Source organism: Denticeps clupeoides, chromosome 16 (genome assembly GCF_900700375.1).
Source record: "Denticeps clupeoides chromosome 16, fDenClu1.1, whole genome shotgun sequence".
NCBI classification, from domain to species: Eukaryota; Metazoa; Chordata; class Actinopteri; order Clupeiformes; family Denticipitidae; genus Denticeps; species Denticeps clupeoides.
Window position 1 is genome coordinate 2,496,239 of NC_041722.1, and position 16,855 is coordinate 2,513,093.

Consider the following 16,855-nt stretch of genomic DNA (forward strand, 5'->3'; position numbering starts at 1 on the left):
GAACATGCACATAGAATTCCATTTACATTTTATAAAAAAAATGCAGTAAAAAATTATAAAAAAAATTAAACAGTGGTTGCCTGTGTTGTCTGATCCATCTAGCTCAATTGCTGAAGAAGATCCGTACCGTTTGTAATGGACATCAGCGCATCACAACATCTTGTGTATGGAGCTGTGCAGCCGCAGCCACCAAAGTCTCCTACTATTGGCATATGAGCAGCGGAGGGCAGGGCAGGGCTGATGATTCCCATTTTGCATTCATGTGTCTGCCAATTTGCCATACGCCACCTACCTAAACATTGTTGCTGACCAAGTTCCGGCTTCATGAAAAGGCCGCTGCCTGATGTCACCGCACCTCATTCAGCAAAAACTGTTCAAGAGGGGTTTTAGGAACCACTTTTGGCCTCCACATTGCAGTCCAGTCTAGTGAGATGTACCGGAAAGTCACAACGTACAGGACTGCTGTCAGCCTGGTGAGAAATACTGCAGCCTGCCTTCAGAGGTCTACTGGACTTCATGGGCCACGGCAAAAATGTAGACTTACTCAGTATTAGGTCATCACGTAGCGGCTGATTAGTGAAGGTTATAGCCATTATGACATTTGTATCTGTTGGAACGGGTATAAATTTAGCATCGTTTCGGGTGTCATTTTTCTCCTCCTCTCCGCTCAGCCTGCCAGTGTGGCCGGAAGTGGCTGCTGGTTGTTGTAGTCGGGAACTGCGGACACATGGCATCATTTTTCTTTAATGACACGGCAAAGCTGGACCCGCGTGCCGGAGCTGTGGCATCCCAGCCAGATTGTCACACGCTGATTAAAAGGGAAACAAATTGGGCCCCGAGGTTCCGTGCCATCCAGGAAACAAAAGCGAGGCAGGGTTTTCATAACCGTCATTTTAACCACTTGGCTAACAAGCGGGTCTGCCCTCCATTTACACTGGGGGGGGGGATAAATGGGAGCAGGGGAGCTTCACGTGACTCTTATCTCCTGCCATGGAGCAACCGGAGCCCTCTGCTCACCCCACATTGGACTCCGGGCACTCCGTAAACACTCTCTGGTCCCAGCTCAGGGTTTTTTTTAATAAATTTTTAACATGAGCCGAGCTGTAACATTGGACTGTAACATTTCAGTGAATGCTGTAGGATGTGCTCCATGTGCTCCAGAGGTAAAGAGACCAACAGGGTTGCTCCGGGATTAAGGAAGTTCTCACTTCCTGAAGGGAAGTGTTTACAGCTTGGTGACATTCCCTTTCCAATGGGCAGGTCCACACTCGACTTCGGGAACAGTCAGGGAGTGTCCTGTGTTTTTTCTGTGTTTTAAAGAAAACGTATTCTTACGGTATTGTATTTTTCCATGTCTGCAGTCTGAACCGGATCTCCTGGAAAACTGAAACTTTGTGTTAAGGTAGAAATGAGCGGGTGAACAGAATATCTGGGTGATAAGGCACCCCACCCAGAATTCTCTATTGTCATACTGCACAAGAGCCTTCTCTCTCTCACACACACACACACGCACAAACAAGACAGTGGAGATGCATGACAATAAATAAATAAGACTATACAAAGTAATGGTGAGACACATTAGGACAACATTGCATACATCATAGCAAGGTAGCAGGGGCAAAGTGGTGCAAATGGTGCTAACGAGGAAGCGTGAAATGTATGACTACACGTTAATACATGCAGTGTGAAGATGAATAAATTGCAGATGGATGTAGAGAATGATGATTAAACCCTGGTCCACACTCATTCATTCATTCATTCATGCTTTTGTGGTTGCTGTGCTTCTCAAAGCAAAACCTTGTCTGTTTTTGTGAATGAAGGTAAATGGTTGCCCTGTATTAGTGTTCCTCAGGATTTGACAAAACACTTTACTGGCGATCAGTGATCTCTCTTTCACACACACACACACACACACACACACACACACACACACACACACTCACACACACACACACACACACACACACACACACACACACACACACAATGCTGAGGTGGTTTGAGGCCAAGGTATTTCCGAGTGTAATCAAGTGATCTGCACATCAGTTTCACTGGTAGTTTACACACTGCATCAATCCCCCGTAACTCCCTTCCTGAATCATGCAACGCCCCGATTTACATGAACTTCCTGTTTACGCGTTGTTGAGAAGAAAGGACATTATATGTTTTTTTTTTGCAGATATCGTGTATTCGTTATTGTTTAAAATTGCTCTGCCCTGTTGCAAGCACTAACAGGCCAGTGTATGAACGACTGTCCCTCATGCTGAAATGTCCCAGAAACCCCCCTCTACTGCCACCTCCTCAAATCCAGAGGACCATAAATCTGTCACAGCGAGAAGAGGAGCGGGGAGAGGAAATTGGATTTCGTCAAGCGTGTCCCTCGCCGCTTAATCTTGAATATGTAGGCCGTATTAAGAGAACTCCTCTAGACCCTCAACCTATACTATTTTTTATATTTTTTTTACAAGGTCATGGTGACTGATTACCAACATGTGGAAGCGCTCCGATACGTGTTGAGAGAAGGAAGGACAGATCCGCTGGTGGTCGTGGGGTGATCAGCGAGCACAGCCCCTGCAGCGCCAGTCATCATGTTTACACTCCACTGTGCCCACTTCCGGTTATGCAATCTGAATCCCTCAGAACGTGAAGTAGAGTCGGTTTTGACACGGAGGCCTCTAGGGTTCCTTAAAAAAACGCAGAGGAAGAAAAGAACAAAGGAATCACTGAGGCTGAGCCAGCCTCTGAATTCTCCTGCCTGGTTTATCCGGATGGCATCGTCAAAGAAACGAGAAGATCACAGCAGCGTGCGAGTGCTAAGCAGGCTGCGGATATGCAGACGGGATCTATTCTATTTCTGACATTTTATGTACCTGCTAGAACAGCTCCTCTGTTCTAGTCTCTCTAATTTCATTTCCACATTGCAGTAATAAAATGAAAGGCAAAAAATATATATATATAATAAAAATAAAAGCTCCTTGTCAGCTTGACAAAAATGTTTTATTCTTTCATGCTACGCTGTCGTCCATGTGTGTTCGCCAAGTTACTCTGTGTACAGTCAGGATTTTCTGATTTTACTGCTCATCTGTGACCCGTAGCTCAGCATATCCCAGCATGAGCGGCGGCTGCCGTGAGACCCCACGACTCCGCCTTTTCCCATCTGACAGCCACCCTGCGTGGGCCGGGGCCAGAGCCGGAGGAGCCGCATTTCTTTTCGTTTTGAAGTGGCCTGCATCCCTGACAGAAGTGCTAATAAATATGTCAGCATGAAATGTGCGAGAAGAAGCCTCCGCAGACGTGGGAGAAGGACGGCGGCTCAGTCTTCTACAGGCCTCGCCCTGTGTAATCAGTAGTAAATTCATCCCATCACCCAAGAAGCTCCTCTCTCCACGTCCACCTTTTATTTTTCTACGCCCACATATCAATTATCCAGCCCAAAAAGCAAAGACATGAATGCTAAGTGTGCTTTTATCTGTAATTTGCTTTATACTGAGGTCTGTAGAGGTGCTGTTCCTCCGCCCTTCTCTGTTTGCAGCTCCAGACCATAACGTTCAATTGTGCAGCCGTCTTATGAAGCTAAAAGCTGCTTGGCGGACAAATTAATTCACCTGAAGACAAATATCATTTCCCCTTTGGTTATGAGGAGGGCTCTTCTTTCAAGTGCTTGCTTGGCTTTATTTTCTCGAGGCTGATTTGAAAAAAAAAAAAAAAAGGGAGCTCATGGAAAAGTAACCCGATTAGCCGCGTTCCTTGATTTATAAGTGGACGTTGAGGGGACTGCCATCAATTCCCCCTGCAGCCGTCGCTGCTGCTTCGGAGACATTTCCAAGGTCTGCGTAGTGTTTATTATAGGAACATTAAATATAAGCTCTTGTAACAGGAGCTTTTCTGACCTTTTCACCTTTTAATGTTGATACCAGATCAGAAATGTACAAAAATTTTAAAACAAAACAGGGAAATGCAATAAAGAGCATACAGCGTTTGTGCTTTGTAATGAATACATCAATTAGAAGAATAATGCAGTAGCACGGAATCAGATGTCATGGATTTTTTTTATATGTTGATGAAGTACAGTATACAATCAATTTGTCACTATTAGTCTTGGTTATACAGTGCATTGTCAGTATAGACAAGTGCTACTGGCTGTCATTGTCACAACTGCTGTACTGAATTAGCTTGACAGAATATAGAATATTTAAAATGTTAGAATAGTACCAACATCTTGGATGAACAATAGTACCAACAACATAGGATGAACATGTCACCAACATTCGGGCGTGGCTTAATGTGGAAAGTCAGGAAAGATGTGGACCAAATGGTTGTGGGTGCAAATCCCGAACTGCCAAGGTTCCACTGAGGTCCCCTTGATCAAGGTACCGTCCCCACACACAGCTTTCCTGACACCTGTCATGGCTGCCCACTGCTGACTAAGGGTGATAGTTAAAAGCAAAAGCATGTGTGGCATGGTATGCCGTGCTGCAGAATTTCACAATGACAACCACTTCACTTTCACATTGTATCTGCACCCTGAAACTAACCACTGATTAAGAAAATTATGACATTTTCTGTTTGACCTGTTGTAATTCCCTTGTGAACAGTAGTAGTAATTCTAACAGTTTCATTATTAGGCTACACAACAGTGGGATTATAACATAAACACAGCTAAGAATTGTGTCTGACTGCAGCAGGCCCTGCTTAAAATATTATATCTATTATGTTCAAGTAGACATGCTGTTTCCCAGGCACAGTGATCCAGCCCTCTTAAGAAGCAAAAATTGGGGACCATAGTACTTTATCTATGTATTTATTTTTATTAGTACCTGTGGCTCCTGCTGGCTTTAATTATGGCATCCTCTGCAAATCACAAACCCAAACCTAATTAAGCTGCTGTCCTCATGCAATTAGTAATGGCCATCTTGAGTGACATGGCGTGTTAGGATGCCGAATGTAATGTAATAAGTAGATGGATGAGCTTCGGTCGGAGGTCCTGGGCCTCCAGCTGGTATGGACGGCTGTAGACGTACAGGGTCGTGGTTCTCTACCGGGAGCCCTGCTGTTGCGCGCCGCCTTGCTTCTCCAGCGTGAGGCGGCTCTCATTAGATGTGATAGTGTTTTTTTTTTCTCTTTTCACCCGTCAGTTTAAAACTTCAGAACAAAAGAACAGCAGCTCTGCGGGAGAAAAATGCCTTTGAAATGGCCCTGGTGCAATCGAGCTGCCGGGCCCGGAGTCGTATTAGGTTATCAGCTCTTGAAATCCCCTGTGGCGTTGGACATAAATCACAGCCGTCAACCCCCCCAACCTAACTATTCCGTACGCCTCCCTTTCCCCCTCTCTCTCCATGCAGATTGAGGAAAAGTCATTTGAACCGAGCCCAACACTCCGCTTTCTGGTTACCGTTTCTCCAGGTGGAATGCTGTGAAAGAAGGGGGGAAATAGAAACCGGAGAGGAGGGCGAAGGAGTGAAAGTCGTCTCGCATTTCAACACGTCCTCTCTCTGCAGGAGTGTTTATGGCTGTCAGGTGGTCTCCTGCTGCCGGCTTTTACGGGACTGCGGGGGCTGGCCTTGTGCCCCACGGCTGTAGGAACAGAGAATCGATTCGCCACCCCAGTCTTGAATGGAATGAGTTAGCAGCGTGTCGACTTGGTAACAGCCACTTCCGGTGAACCTATGGTCTCGATTTTTTAATATCCCGCCAAATCACTGCGCTCAGAGGAGATGGAGCAACTGGGATGAGGCTGATTGTGTGCCTCTCTCCTGATGCGAATGGAAAGCTGGAACCCCAGATGCAGCAGGTGGCTGGAGCTCTTTCGCCGCCTCTGCTCCTGGGCACGTTTTGCTTTCTCGAGCGGGTGTAAAAAATGGACGGCAGCCGCGTTCGAGGAATACAGCGCACCGGCTTTCAGGGGAGCGGGGTAATGAGTCCCCCATGACATTGTTGTGCGATTTAGCTTGAGCAGAAACCTCCACTGTGCCTCATGACTTCAAGAGCAATTGTGCGGAGCGGACTTGGGGAATGTGGGTTTGTGGCTTTGTTATTTCCCACATGGGAATGGTGGGATCTCTGGTGTATTGCTGGTTCTCCTGGTGGTCGGTTAACACAACATGGCCAGCCTAGTCTTTTCCGGGTAGATCATGATATCCCTGATGGAGAAAAGTCACCAATCATCTGCTGAAGAGTTCCGAGTGTCCAATGGCATTAATGTAAGGACAGAAACTGTGGGAGCTTCGTGGAGTCGGTTTCCACACTCGAGCAGCTGCGTAAAGTGGAGCAGTGGAAACATGAATCACTTCCATACCCAGCAGTGAGATGGGTGAGTCTGGGTTTGGTGGACCCAGACAGGAGAACGTTACCTGCCTGACTGTAAAATGGTAACGTTTGGTGGAGGAGGGATAATGGTGAGGGGCTTTTTATCAGGGTTTACACTTGACGCTTCCACATACCAAGGCTTTGTGGACACAGTTTGAAGAAAGAACCTTTATATTCCAACATGTTCACAAAGCAAGGTCCATAAAGACGTGGGTGGACGAGATCTGTGTGGAAGAGCTTGACTGGCCTGACTTAACTTCTGACAATTAAGCCCAACACTTAATTAATGTCAAATCCTCATCCACCAATTTGTCTATAACATGTCTGATGTATGTGTGGTTGGTGAGGAGAGATCCATCTTCAGATACACTATGACTGTAAAGTTCCCTCCGTAGCGCTGCCGCTCGTGCCCCCTGGACGGGAACATTAACAGGTGCTAAAATCTCCTTTCACTGCGCCCGTGTCATGAAAGCAGATGAAGGCGTGTTGCAGGGGCTGCAGCTGAGAATACCTCCTGCTTGACTGGGAGCATAAATAATATTTATTTAACCTTGCTGCATGCTGACAGGATTACTGCTCAGCGTCGAGTATGGTCGGTGGGCCCGGCGTTAGCACTTGTTGGGGCTTAGAACACTACTGTATTCTTGTCGTCATGTATGTGGATCGTGTCATGTCCACGGTAATGTGTGTCAACATGCACCCTTTTACAAAAAATGGAAGCTGTGGTGTGTGCCGAGGCACCGTGTGCAGTGTTTACTGTACAGACAGATGGTCCCTGGCATACGGAGCCTCACATGTGCATATTGCATGTGGCCGACTTCATGCAGCTCGTTCCTCCCATGTGGAACATAAAAAAATCCAAATGCCTCGCTGCCATTCGCCAGATTCATTTCATGTTTAGACGGAGGGGATAATTTTACTGTCAGATTCTGGAGTGAAATATTTCGAAAGCAGGGGGCATCTCCCGAGTGTGGGGTGATGGAGAACCATGTTTCCATCTGCAGGGGAATGGTTTGGGCACAGAGAGGAACCTCACGGAACGTCAGCCACACAAATGGCTTTATTCAATTAATGTGGGCCGCTGGACGTATTACATCTGCGGTACGAGAAAATGAACCGGAGAGAGTTTGTGTTGGATCCTTCTCCCCTTTCAAATCGCCGAAGACCAGGAGGGGAGGATCCTGTAATTATTCTGCGGCAGAACGTAGCGTAGGCCTTGAGCGGAGAACAAACGTAGGGAAAAAAAAAACCTCTGCAGCTGAGCGTCTGATGCCCCGCCCCCAACCTTTTTCACTGCGGTTTCTTTTATTACTCACAGAAGTGTGTATCCTGGGTGAACCTTTTGGAGAGGTGTGTGTGTGGGGTGTGGAGTGACTTGTTCCATTTTCAACTTTACCCAACTTCTTTGTGAAGTTGCATCAGTGCTAAAAGACCTTTGTTGCCGGGGGAACGGGAAACTCTGAAATAAAGGTCTTCATCGCCCCAATACCGTGACAGCTGCAGCCGCTCCATTTGTGCCTGCGGCTGAAGCTGAGAGGATAGTTGGGTGGGGAAGGGGCTCTTTATTTTCTCCTCATTTTCTCACACTGTTACAATAAAGACTGTACTATTAGTATTTTACTGAAATAATCAAGCATGCTTTTACTTTATATACTTAGCTTTGATACTAAACTAAGTGTGACAAGGATTAAGTACATATGACCTTTACTTGTGCAAGATCTTTTCATCAAGATAAGCTTTTACTTTTTTCTAAAGTGTGTTCCATAAACACAAGGTTTAAATAGTAGTTGTAGAAGGACACTAGTATACTCAGTGTGGTACTCTCTTCTTAAAGGTCCACTATTATGAACATTTCCCTTTGTGAGATTAACATTAATACGAGTTCCCCTAGCCTGTCTGTGGTCCTGCAGTCGCTAGAAAGGGTGATAAGTGTACAAAATGTTTTGGTCATTCTGCTTCAACGTTCAGAGAGCGACAGCTCAGATGGTCGGATCCGGAATTTGTCCCCTTATGACAACATAAGGTTACCTCCCGTTTCTCATGCTGTATCTGCCCATAGATTTTTCCCACCCCTACCCTAAAAATGTAGCGCTACCGACTGTTATGGCTTCCAAACGTGCAAAGCATTGCAGTTGCTCTGTGATTAAAATTAGCACAAATTATTTTTTTGTTCCGTCACACCAGACTGAGGAATCAGTGGGTTCATTTTATTATTTCTGGAAAAAACGCAGACACGACCACTAAGACCAATATAAAAGCAAAAAAAAAGTTCAATCAAACATCAAAATCAAAAAGTGAGGCAGTATTACATAATTACTGAATTGTGGTATACATAAACAGAAAAGTGTGGAATTAGTACTTTGTTACATGTGAACTATTTACATGTGAATACATGCATGGAATTTTTACATGTTACATGTGAACTATTGCTATTCCTTATCAATTGTGAGCAGCGTGCAGGACCTTAGTGGCACCTGGAATGTTGGTGGATTTGAACCTGCAACCTTTCAATCACAAGTCCCCTTCCTTAACTTCTAGTCCACCACTGCCTCTACGTTATGTAGTACATTTTCACGCATACATATTATACATATGTAAGTTTATAAATGTACTTTTGGTTAAGACTGAATGGGATACACACACACACACACACACACACACACACACACACACACTGAATGACCAATGAGGTTAGTCAAACAGAAACAGAATGTTCACCTGTGACTCATGGTGGGAGCAGCTACACTCAAATCATTTCCTCCCGCCACTCCTCTGGGCGTATGTGTGGGTGGGTGGGTGGGTGTGTAAAATACATTATCAAGTTCTGCTGTAATGAGCCAGATGTTTGAATTTCTGACAATATTCACACTGGCACGGCGGCGCTGGTTCTTGTCCAGCCTGTGTTCAGCCACGAAACAGCAGAAGATGCCCCATTTGTCGCAGATTGCTACCAGACCGTCCAAACACCCTCAACATGTCCAGCTCGACAGATGGCCTTCCCACCCTCCCATCTCCTTTTTTATTCCAGGGGGTATAGTGATCATCATGTTTAGGGTTTTGTGAAGTTCAGTGGAACTTTTACGAGCTCCAGGAAATGCTGCCACCCCTCATTGTCCAGGAGGTATTAGCGGTGGGTTTTACTTTAGGATGCAGTAAATATGTAATAAGTAATGATGGCTCCCTGCACGTTGGCTCAGCATGTCCACTTAATTGCTGTCCTCAGTAAGAAATGTCCTGTAAAAAGCTAAGCCTGCAATTTGCCCCGGCCTGCCGCCAGGCCTTATATTTCTGTAATATTGTTTCTCTCTAGAGGGACGGCTTGCTTTCTGCGGTCTGTCCTCTTTTCACTTGACACTCTGAAATGGAGAGGGAGTCTGTGCGTGATTGCATAATTGGGCCGAGCCGAGGCAACGGCCATAAGAGTAGAGAACGAAAGGAAAGAGAAAGAAGAAAATCCCAAGAAAGGAAAAATAGCCATGGGTAAATGGCAAGGGATGAGAGTGACATTTTAATGACTTTTTAAGCAACATTCCCATTAAAAGTTGCCACCTGGATTTTGATGACCAGATAAGCAAAACCCTATGATTTAGTTAAAATGGTTTAACAAAATGTTATATAATCTTACCTTGTGCATGAGACTGTCATTCGGTTGAAAATACTACTATTTCAAATAATAGTCAGCATCAAGCCAAAACACAGCCTGGAAGATTACAGTTCTAACTTTAAGGTCTACTCCGGCTCCATGTGTCCGCGTTGTCCTCACCTGCCATTATGTGTATAAATGCATAAATCCCATTATATTTGCACGAATGTTTCTAGACCTTGTGCTCGTGCAAATTTATCCTGTTTCCATGCCAATCCATGTCCGCCCTCTTGACACCAATGCGTTATTCAATCTTTAAAAAGCATGATCATGATCAGAGAACATTTTAACATGAAGTCAAATCATAGAAAATGATCAGTGGTTAAGGTTGTGTGGTCTGAGTCCAGTTGTTCCAGAGTGATGGGCAAATCAGGGTTAAAATGACGCATCCATTACCCTTACTGTACAAGCCCGTGAAGGCAGTGTTATGGTCTGGGTTCAGAAAAATGTTTCACTTTCATGGGCATATTACAAGAGGACAAAACCAGGATTCTTCAATTTGAGAACACACCCCTCCCATTCCAAACACCAAACCTGAGTGTACAAATTGTATTTAATTCTTGAATGGTTAAAATAAATGTTGTGACCTTGCATATATTCATTGAATCAGTGCCACAGCAGTCATTGGAGAACAAAGTGACAGAGATAGCCTCTACTACAGAAAGAAGATGAGAAAGTGGTGGTGAGATTTAAAGAACGAGAAGCGTGCAGAGAACTGCGTAATATAGAAATGAGTGTGTGAGCGAGGCAGGCAGGGGCGTGTAAGTGAAAGTGCTGGTAAACCGAGGAATGAAGGGAAAACTGAAACCGTGAGTGGGACAGAGTGAACAGTGACGCCATATATGGCAACTCTGTGGCCATAATAACACCCTACCCAATCTACACTTGTCATCCTCTATCATCATTCTTTCCTTTTTTCACTTTTTTTTAACTCACCTCCTTCTCATTCAACAGCTCATCATCCTGGAGGACTACGCAGACCCGTTTGACGCCGAGCAGGCTGGGGGGACGCAGCCTGCTGTCACAGCAGAGAAAGTGACCGAGAATGACGGCTACATGGAGCCCTATGAGGCCCAGAAAATGATGGCAGGTAGGACCGGTTCAACATACCAGCTAAACACAGTACACCACCAGTTAACCCATCAGTTCGTCTCGAGAGGTGACATGACCTGTCCCAGTCTTTGTTCAGCTTCTGCATACACACACTTGTGCGTGCATGTTTAGGTGAATGTCAGTGTGTGTGTATGTGTGTCCCTGTCCCAATTAGAGCTTAAAAAGCCACTTCACATGTTTACATGGATGATGTTGCATGAATATTCAGCTACAGGAGCACATGCCTGCTGTGTGGACCGAAATGAAGTGGTGAGGCGAGCATTTTATTATTCACCCAGCGCGTCACGGGTGAGGTGCAAAGGCCTGTAGGCTGGACAATTACACTGGAACTAATGTCCACAAAAAGAACCTCACCCCACTGAGTACTCTCAGTTACCTTTTAAAGAGTACCAGACAACACCCCTTAGTAGACCATTCCACAAACAATATTAGCATAGTTGTGTTTCTACAATATTACATAATACATTATAATCATTTACACTGTGTAAAGACATTGGAAGTGCCAGGAAAGACATACATTGCTACCTGTTGAAAACGGACCGTCGATATTGCGAGGCAACGTGCGCTGTGTGCGCTTCCCAACACAACATGCAAGGTAGAGAGCTGCACCTATCATTGGAAGAGTTTTCAATAAATACTGTCCACGAATGTGTGTGATATTTTACACATTCTGCTTATACGAAGGTAGACCAACTTTGCAGTATTCGGAATGTTAAATAAACATGAAAAATGTGAACAGTAGGGTGGTAGTAGCCTAGTGGGTAACACACTCGCCTATGAACCAGAAGACCCAGGTTCAAATCCCACTTACTACCATTGTGTCCCTGAGCAAGACATTTAACCCTAAGTTGCTCCAGGGGGACTGTCCCTGTAACTATTGTAAGTCGCTCTGGATAAGGGTGTCTGGTAAATGGCTTAAATGTAAATGATACATACAGGGAAAGGACAAAATGGTTACTGGTGTGTCTGGTGAGCTGTGGCTGCCACTCAGAGACATGTCACCACCTTTACATCATAATCACTCAGTAGTAACCAACATGAAACCTGCTCATTTAAATGAAGCATTTTTTGTGTAGTTCGTGCACAGCCTCTCCATTATTGCTGTTGTATTCTCTTTATTCATTAGAAACTCATTTTCTGTCTTTTCTGAGAGATTGTTCAATATTTTGGGCTCACAGTGGCCTATTTAACCATGGCCAGAGGAATTATGGTCTTTTACTGACAGGCCTGCCTCCCCTAGAAGGTTTTTATAGGTCACATGTCTGGCGTTTTCTTTCTCTCTCTCAGATATTACTGTAACACTCCTACTGTTCCTGTTCTCCCATTAGTCCTTTAAGCTTTAACGTGCCATGCATCACTGAGCCTATAAAGACTCTCTTGACTGCAGCATGTTGCTACCATTTCATCACAGTGACCTTTGACCCTTAGCTTACTGGACTTGCCATTAATGATTAATGTGGCTTTAAGTGGCTCACCAACCCCCCAAGTGACTGAAACCGTGTGTACAAGCCAGAATAATCTTGTGTCGTCCTGTGTATGCACTGACTCAGACTATATTCATATCCTATTCTAACCTGCAATAAAAAAATTACACACATATGTAAAATGTATGCATTATACATGTCAGCTCTTATGAAAACTGTGAGCTCTTCTGCATTTTTTAGCAAGCTTTGCTATGAGTAAAAACCTTCTGGCCTCCTGTGAAGCTGTGACTTTATAATTGAGTTGTAAGCCCGCAGTTTTCCTCTGCTGAATGAAAAGTCTGAATAGTTTTGGTGAATTTTGCTTTGCATGTGCATTAGGCTAATTGCATCAAGACCTGACACATAATTCATGCCTTTATAATATGCTGAAGTATTTTTGAATGGATTTGTCTGTGTGTGTTTATATCCTGCTGAGATGCCTTTTACCGGCAGTTCCATAGCTTGCTAACTGCACTGCTCATTACAAGAATCGTAAGGATCTGTGCTCCCTGTTTATACCGTATTATTTCAGACCGCTGCTCACAAACTGCCCTGCAAACCACTCCAGACATGTGGATACAACCATCGGTGCCTGTCATTAAACTCACTGCTCCACTCCCCAGAAACATGCCGTTCTGTTTCCATACTCACCAGTGTAATTCCTCCAGCTCCTGCGCCTGTATCTATATTTGTTGGGAAGTCGCCGGCGTTTGTATTGATTGCCAAGGCTTGTTTATCTGTGTTATGCAGGGTTGTCTGTGTTTGATATAGTTATGCTGTTGGGTTTATTTTACCTGCTCTGCCTCATGGCTGCCAGGAAGCAGTATAGTGGCGGCTTCTGACGGGCCCATGATTTATAACTTCACGGGTATGGCAATACTTAATGCATCATAGTTGGAGTTGAGTCAATATCATAATGTAACATGAATAACATTTGAATAAAAGTTACGATATGCCTTCAGATTCATGTCTCCAAATTCATAAACGGCATATGAACACACGTTCACGTGATGATAGATGAGGCCGCACTCTCCCCATTCCCAGAATGCCGTGAGAGGCGGAAGTTAGAGCTTGATTAACGGGTGTTAAGAGCTGACATTTATGGTGCAGCAGAGCATGCTGGGCCTCAGGTGCTGACGGCTGATGAATGCGGCTATCCAGGGCCGGCTGTGGGGTCCGTTTGAAATTGTCCATGACCAGCTACAGGACACTGACACCTGCCTACCAATGGTGCCCATCGGGGGGATAAACAGCTGCAGCTTCAGGGGCTTGTGCATGTTGAAAGCTGGAGAATGAGTCCTGTGCCTGTGGTGAGTAGTCCTATATTACAATATGTATCATTTTATTTATATGATGGCTGATGATTGATGATGCTGAGGGCCGTGTGTTGTTATTGGTTCTTAAAACAGTCTTAATGTTTCATGGTCTATATGTTCTGCATGGAAATTTAAACAAGATGCTCTTTGGAGTTTCTTTTTTTGACAGTTTTGTGTGTTTTGGTCAGTCTTTATACACACACACACACACGCATACACACAAAAGCTTCAGTTTTCTTCAGTCTAAAAGTAAATAGGTTAAATGTCCTTCATAGTGATCCCAACAGATGGCAAGATGAAATAGAAAATGAGGGGTGGGGTGGAGAAACTTGGCATTTTATTGCCTCATTTGCAACTCCATGAATTTCTAATTGTTTGGCATTTACAATTTAGGCTGATAAGGATGGCCTAAAACAAGATGCGAAGACTTTTCTCATCTTGCTCATTCGTGTATTAGGGCTTCGTGGCTGTGGTTAATGTAGATGATCCTGCCTCAGCCAATTGGCTCCCAGTTTTACTTAAACAATAAAGGATGTGCTGAAACGAGCGCCGGGCTGTGCAGTGGTGATTAAAACGTTGCCAGATATGCAGTGTGTGACAGATTTTTTTATTTCCTAAAGTAAATGTTTGCCCAAACTACTTAAACCTTAATTGCTTAGTGCATGTGGATATGTGCATACATTGTGTGCTTTGAATTGGAATGAGTGGCATGATTGTGTGTGTGTGTGTGTGTGTGTGTGTGTGTGTGTGTGTGTGTGTTTAATCCACTTTATAGAGCCATTGGAGGTATAGGTCACATCTTACTGGCCTGCAAAGCCACCTCCCATAATGCTGCCTGCTCCTCTACCCCACTTCCCTGTGGAAATGTTGAACACAAATGTTTTATTAACCCTTGTCAATGTTATCACTCGTATCAATTATAATATCGTTTATCATTGTATCTGTCACATTGTATCTGTTAAATATTTTATCATCTTAACACAGTTCTCAAAAGTCTGCTTCTTTCTAAAACAGTAAAATAAGCTAAAATCAAATATAAACTAAGCAAATAAAGTAATAATCATAACAAAGCAAAAAAAAATATTACTCACATATTACTTAAACAAAAAAGCACCTCCAGTCAAATTTGATAGCTGTACAGTAATAAGACTCATTAAAATGTGTAGGCACATTGCCCAGTCTTTTTTCTCCATCTAATTGCATGCTGGCACATGAACCTGTCTGTCTTATGTGAATTGAAGCAGATGTCAGCATATTCAGCCTGTGGTACCTTCTCTCTCTCTCTCTCTCTCTCTCTCTCTCTCATACACAAACACACACACAATTACACACACACAAACCCACGCACATACACACATAGATCACTTACAGGTGTGAGTTTCTCAGGAACCAAATGAACTTTCTGTGCAATTTATCTCTCATTCCGCCCCCTCCTCACATTGCTTTTATGTGTTGAAACTTGCTGTCTTGCCAAATTTCTGAAACACACACTCACACATACACACCCACACTCACACAGACAACTACATACTTCAGTAGGGGAACAAAAATTCATGAATGTTGCCAGTGATGTGTGTGTGTGCATATGTGTGTGGGCTTTTTTAAACTTGGAGGAGCCACCAAACATTAACTCCACCAGCCCACCCAAGCCTATACAACATCTTTTACAAAACTGTCCTCCTCTGCCATCTCTACTTTTCCCAAACCAAGCGGTTAGCCCCACCCACTGCAGCCTGTGGATGTACCAGTGCAGGTTAGTATAGATTAGCCTACCGCCTGTAGCTCCCCCCACTGAGAGGAAGTGGGATGGAATGCGGTAGCGGGGTGTCCGTTTGCCTCTAATACTCAGGGATGTTTTACGACAGTGTGACTCAACGCGGCAATCCCTGATCCAAGAACACGTCACCCCCACCCCTCCAGCGTTTTTGACATAACGCTGCTGGTGTGCTATGTAGCAACTGTGCATTGGGGTGGCAGAGCAGGCGTGACTGATTGGCCCTGTGCCTTCACGCAGTTCCCAGCAGAGCTTGGGTTGTGCTGGGAAAGCGTCCTCCACCTCCCCTATCCACCCCACACCAAACCACACCAGAGCACATGTTCAGCCACCAGCTTCGTATGGTCCCACCAAATACTGGTACTCATTTCACAAAAAGTTGTATCTTACAAATGTTTAAATATGTTTTATCCTATGCTGGTTCTCAAACAACACAGAGAGCCCTGTTTTTAAAGATCTATAATAGGGCCTTATGAAATCAGTTTAGTTTTTTTCTAAATTCCGTTTTTTCCATTTTTATTCTGAATGGCATGATTCCGTTATAAACAAATGTATTCACCTAAAACTGTGATTATGGCGTGGGTGGGAAAAAATAAATCACATTTCATCGCTGTTGAACAAAGTGCTTGGGCATTTACTCTTTGCTGTTGTAAACCATTTACATGTAAATAATATGTGCAGAACTATTTCACAATATTACACATTTTTCACATTAGTGCTCAACATAAAAACATAGGAAATAAGTAAACATTGTGGATACCTGGAATAAAAAAATAAATAAATTGTGCCCACCTGATGATAACAAATCACGGCGATTACATAAAATTCCACGTTTTATAGCAGATTTCCTTTTATTTGTTTGATTCTGCAAGTCCATTCACATTTTCCGCATCATGGAAATCATAGGACCCTACTAAAATAGAAGGTAAAAGTAAGTGATCTGGAGTAACTAACTATCCTTTTTGATTGTGTGTAGTTATTGCTGTTGCCCAGAAGACAGTGCAGCTCTACACAATAAACTTGGGTTTCACTAGTGAAAGGATTTACCATAAATTTTGGACTATAGAGTGCACCTGTATATAAACCACACCTGCTCATTTTTAAAAGAAAAAAGAAATTGCACATAAATAAGCCACACTTGCCTATTAGACAAGGTGTCCCCATTAAAACATGATTGAATAAATACTTTTGATTGAATAAATTGTAATATCCCTAAACTTTTTTTCAGAACAATGCTTTT

At 43.9% G+C, this 16,855-nt stretch overlaps 1 protein-coding gene across 4 annotated transcripts in view; it reads left to right on the forward strand.

The window, feature by feature from the left end:
• The window catches only part of shf (Src homology 2 domain containing F), a 97,871-nt gene that overhangs the window by 9,355 nt on the left and 71,661 nt on the right, over nucleotides 1-16,855 (forward strand). For all 4 annotated transcript variants that reach the window (XM_028956394.1, XM_028956392.1, XM_028956393.1 and 1 more), the window contains exon 2: nucleotides 10,904-11,039. In XM_028956394.1, the coding sequence (XP_028812227.1) occupies nucleotides 10,904-11,039 (136 nt within the window). The remainder of the gene's footprint in view (nucleotides 1-10,903; nucleotides 11,040-16,855) is intronic.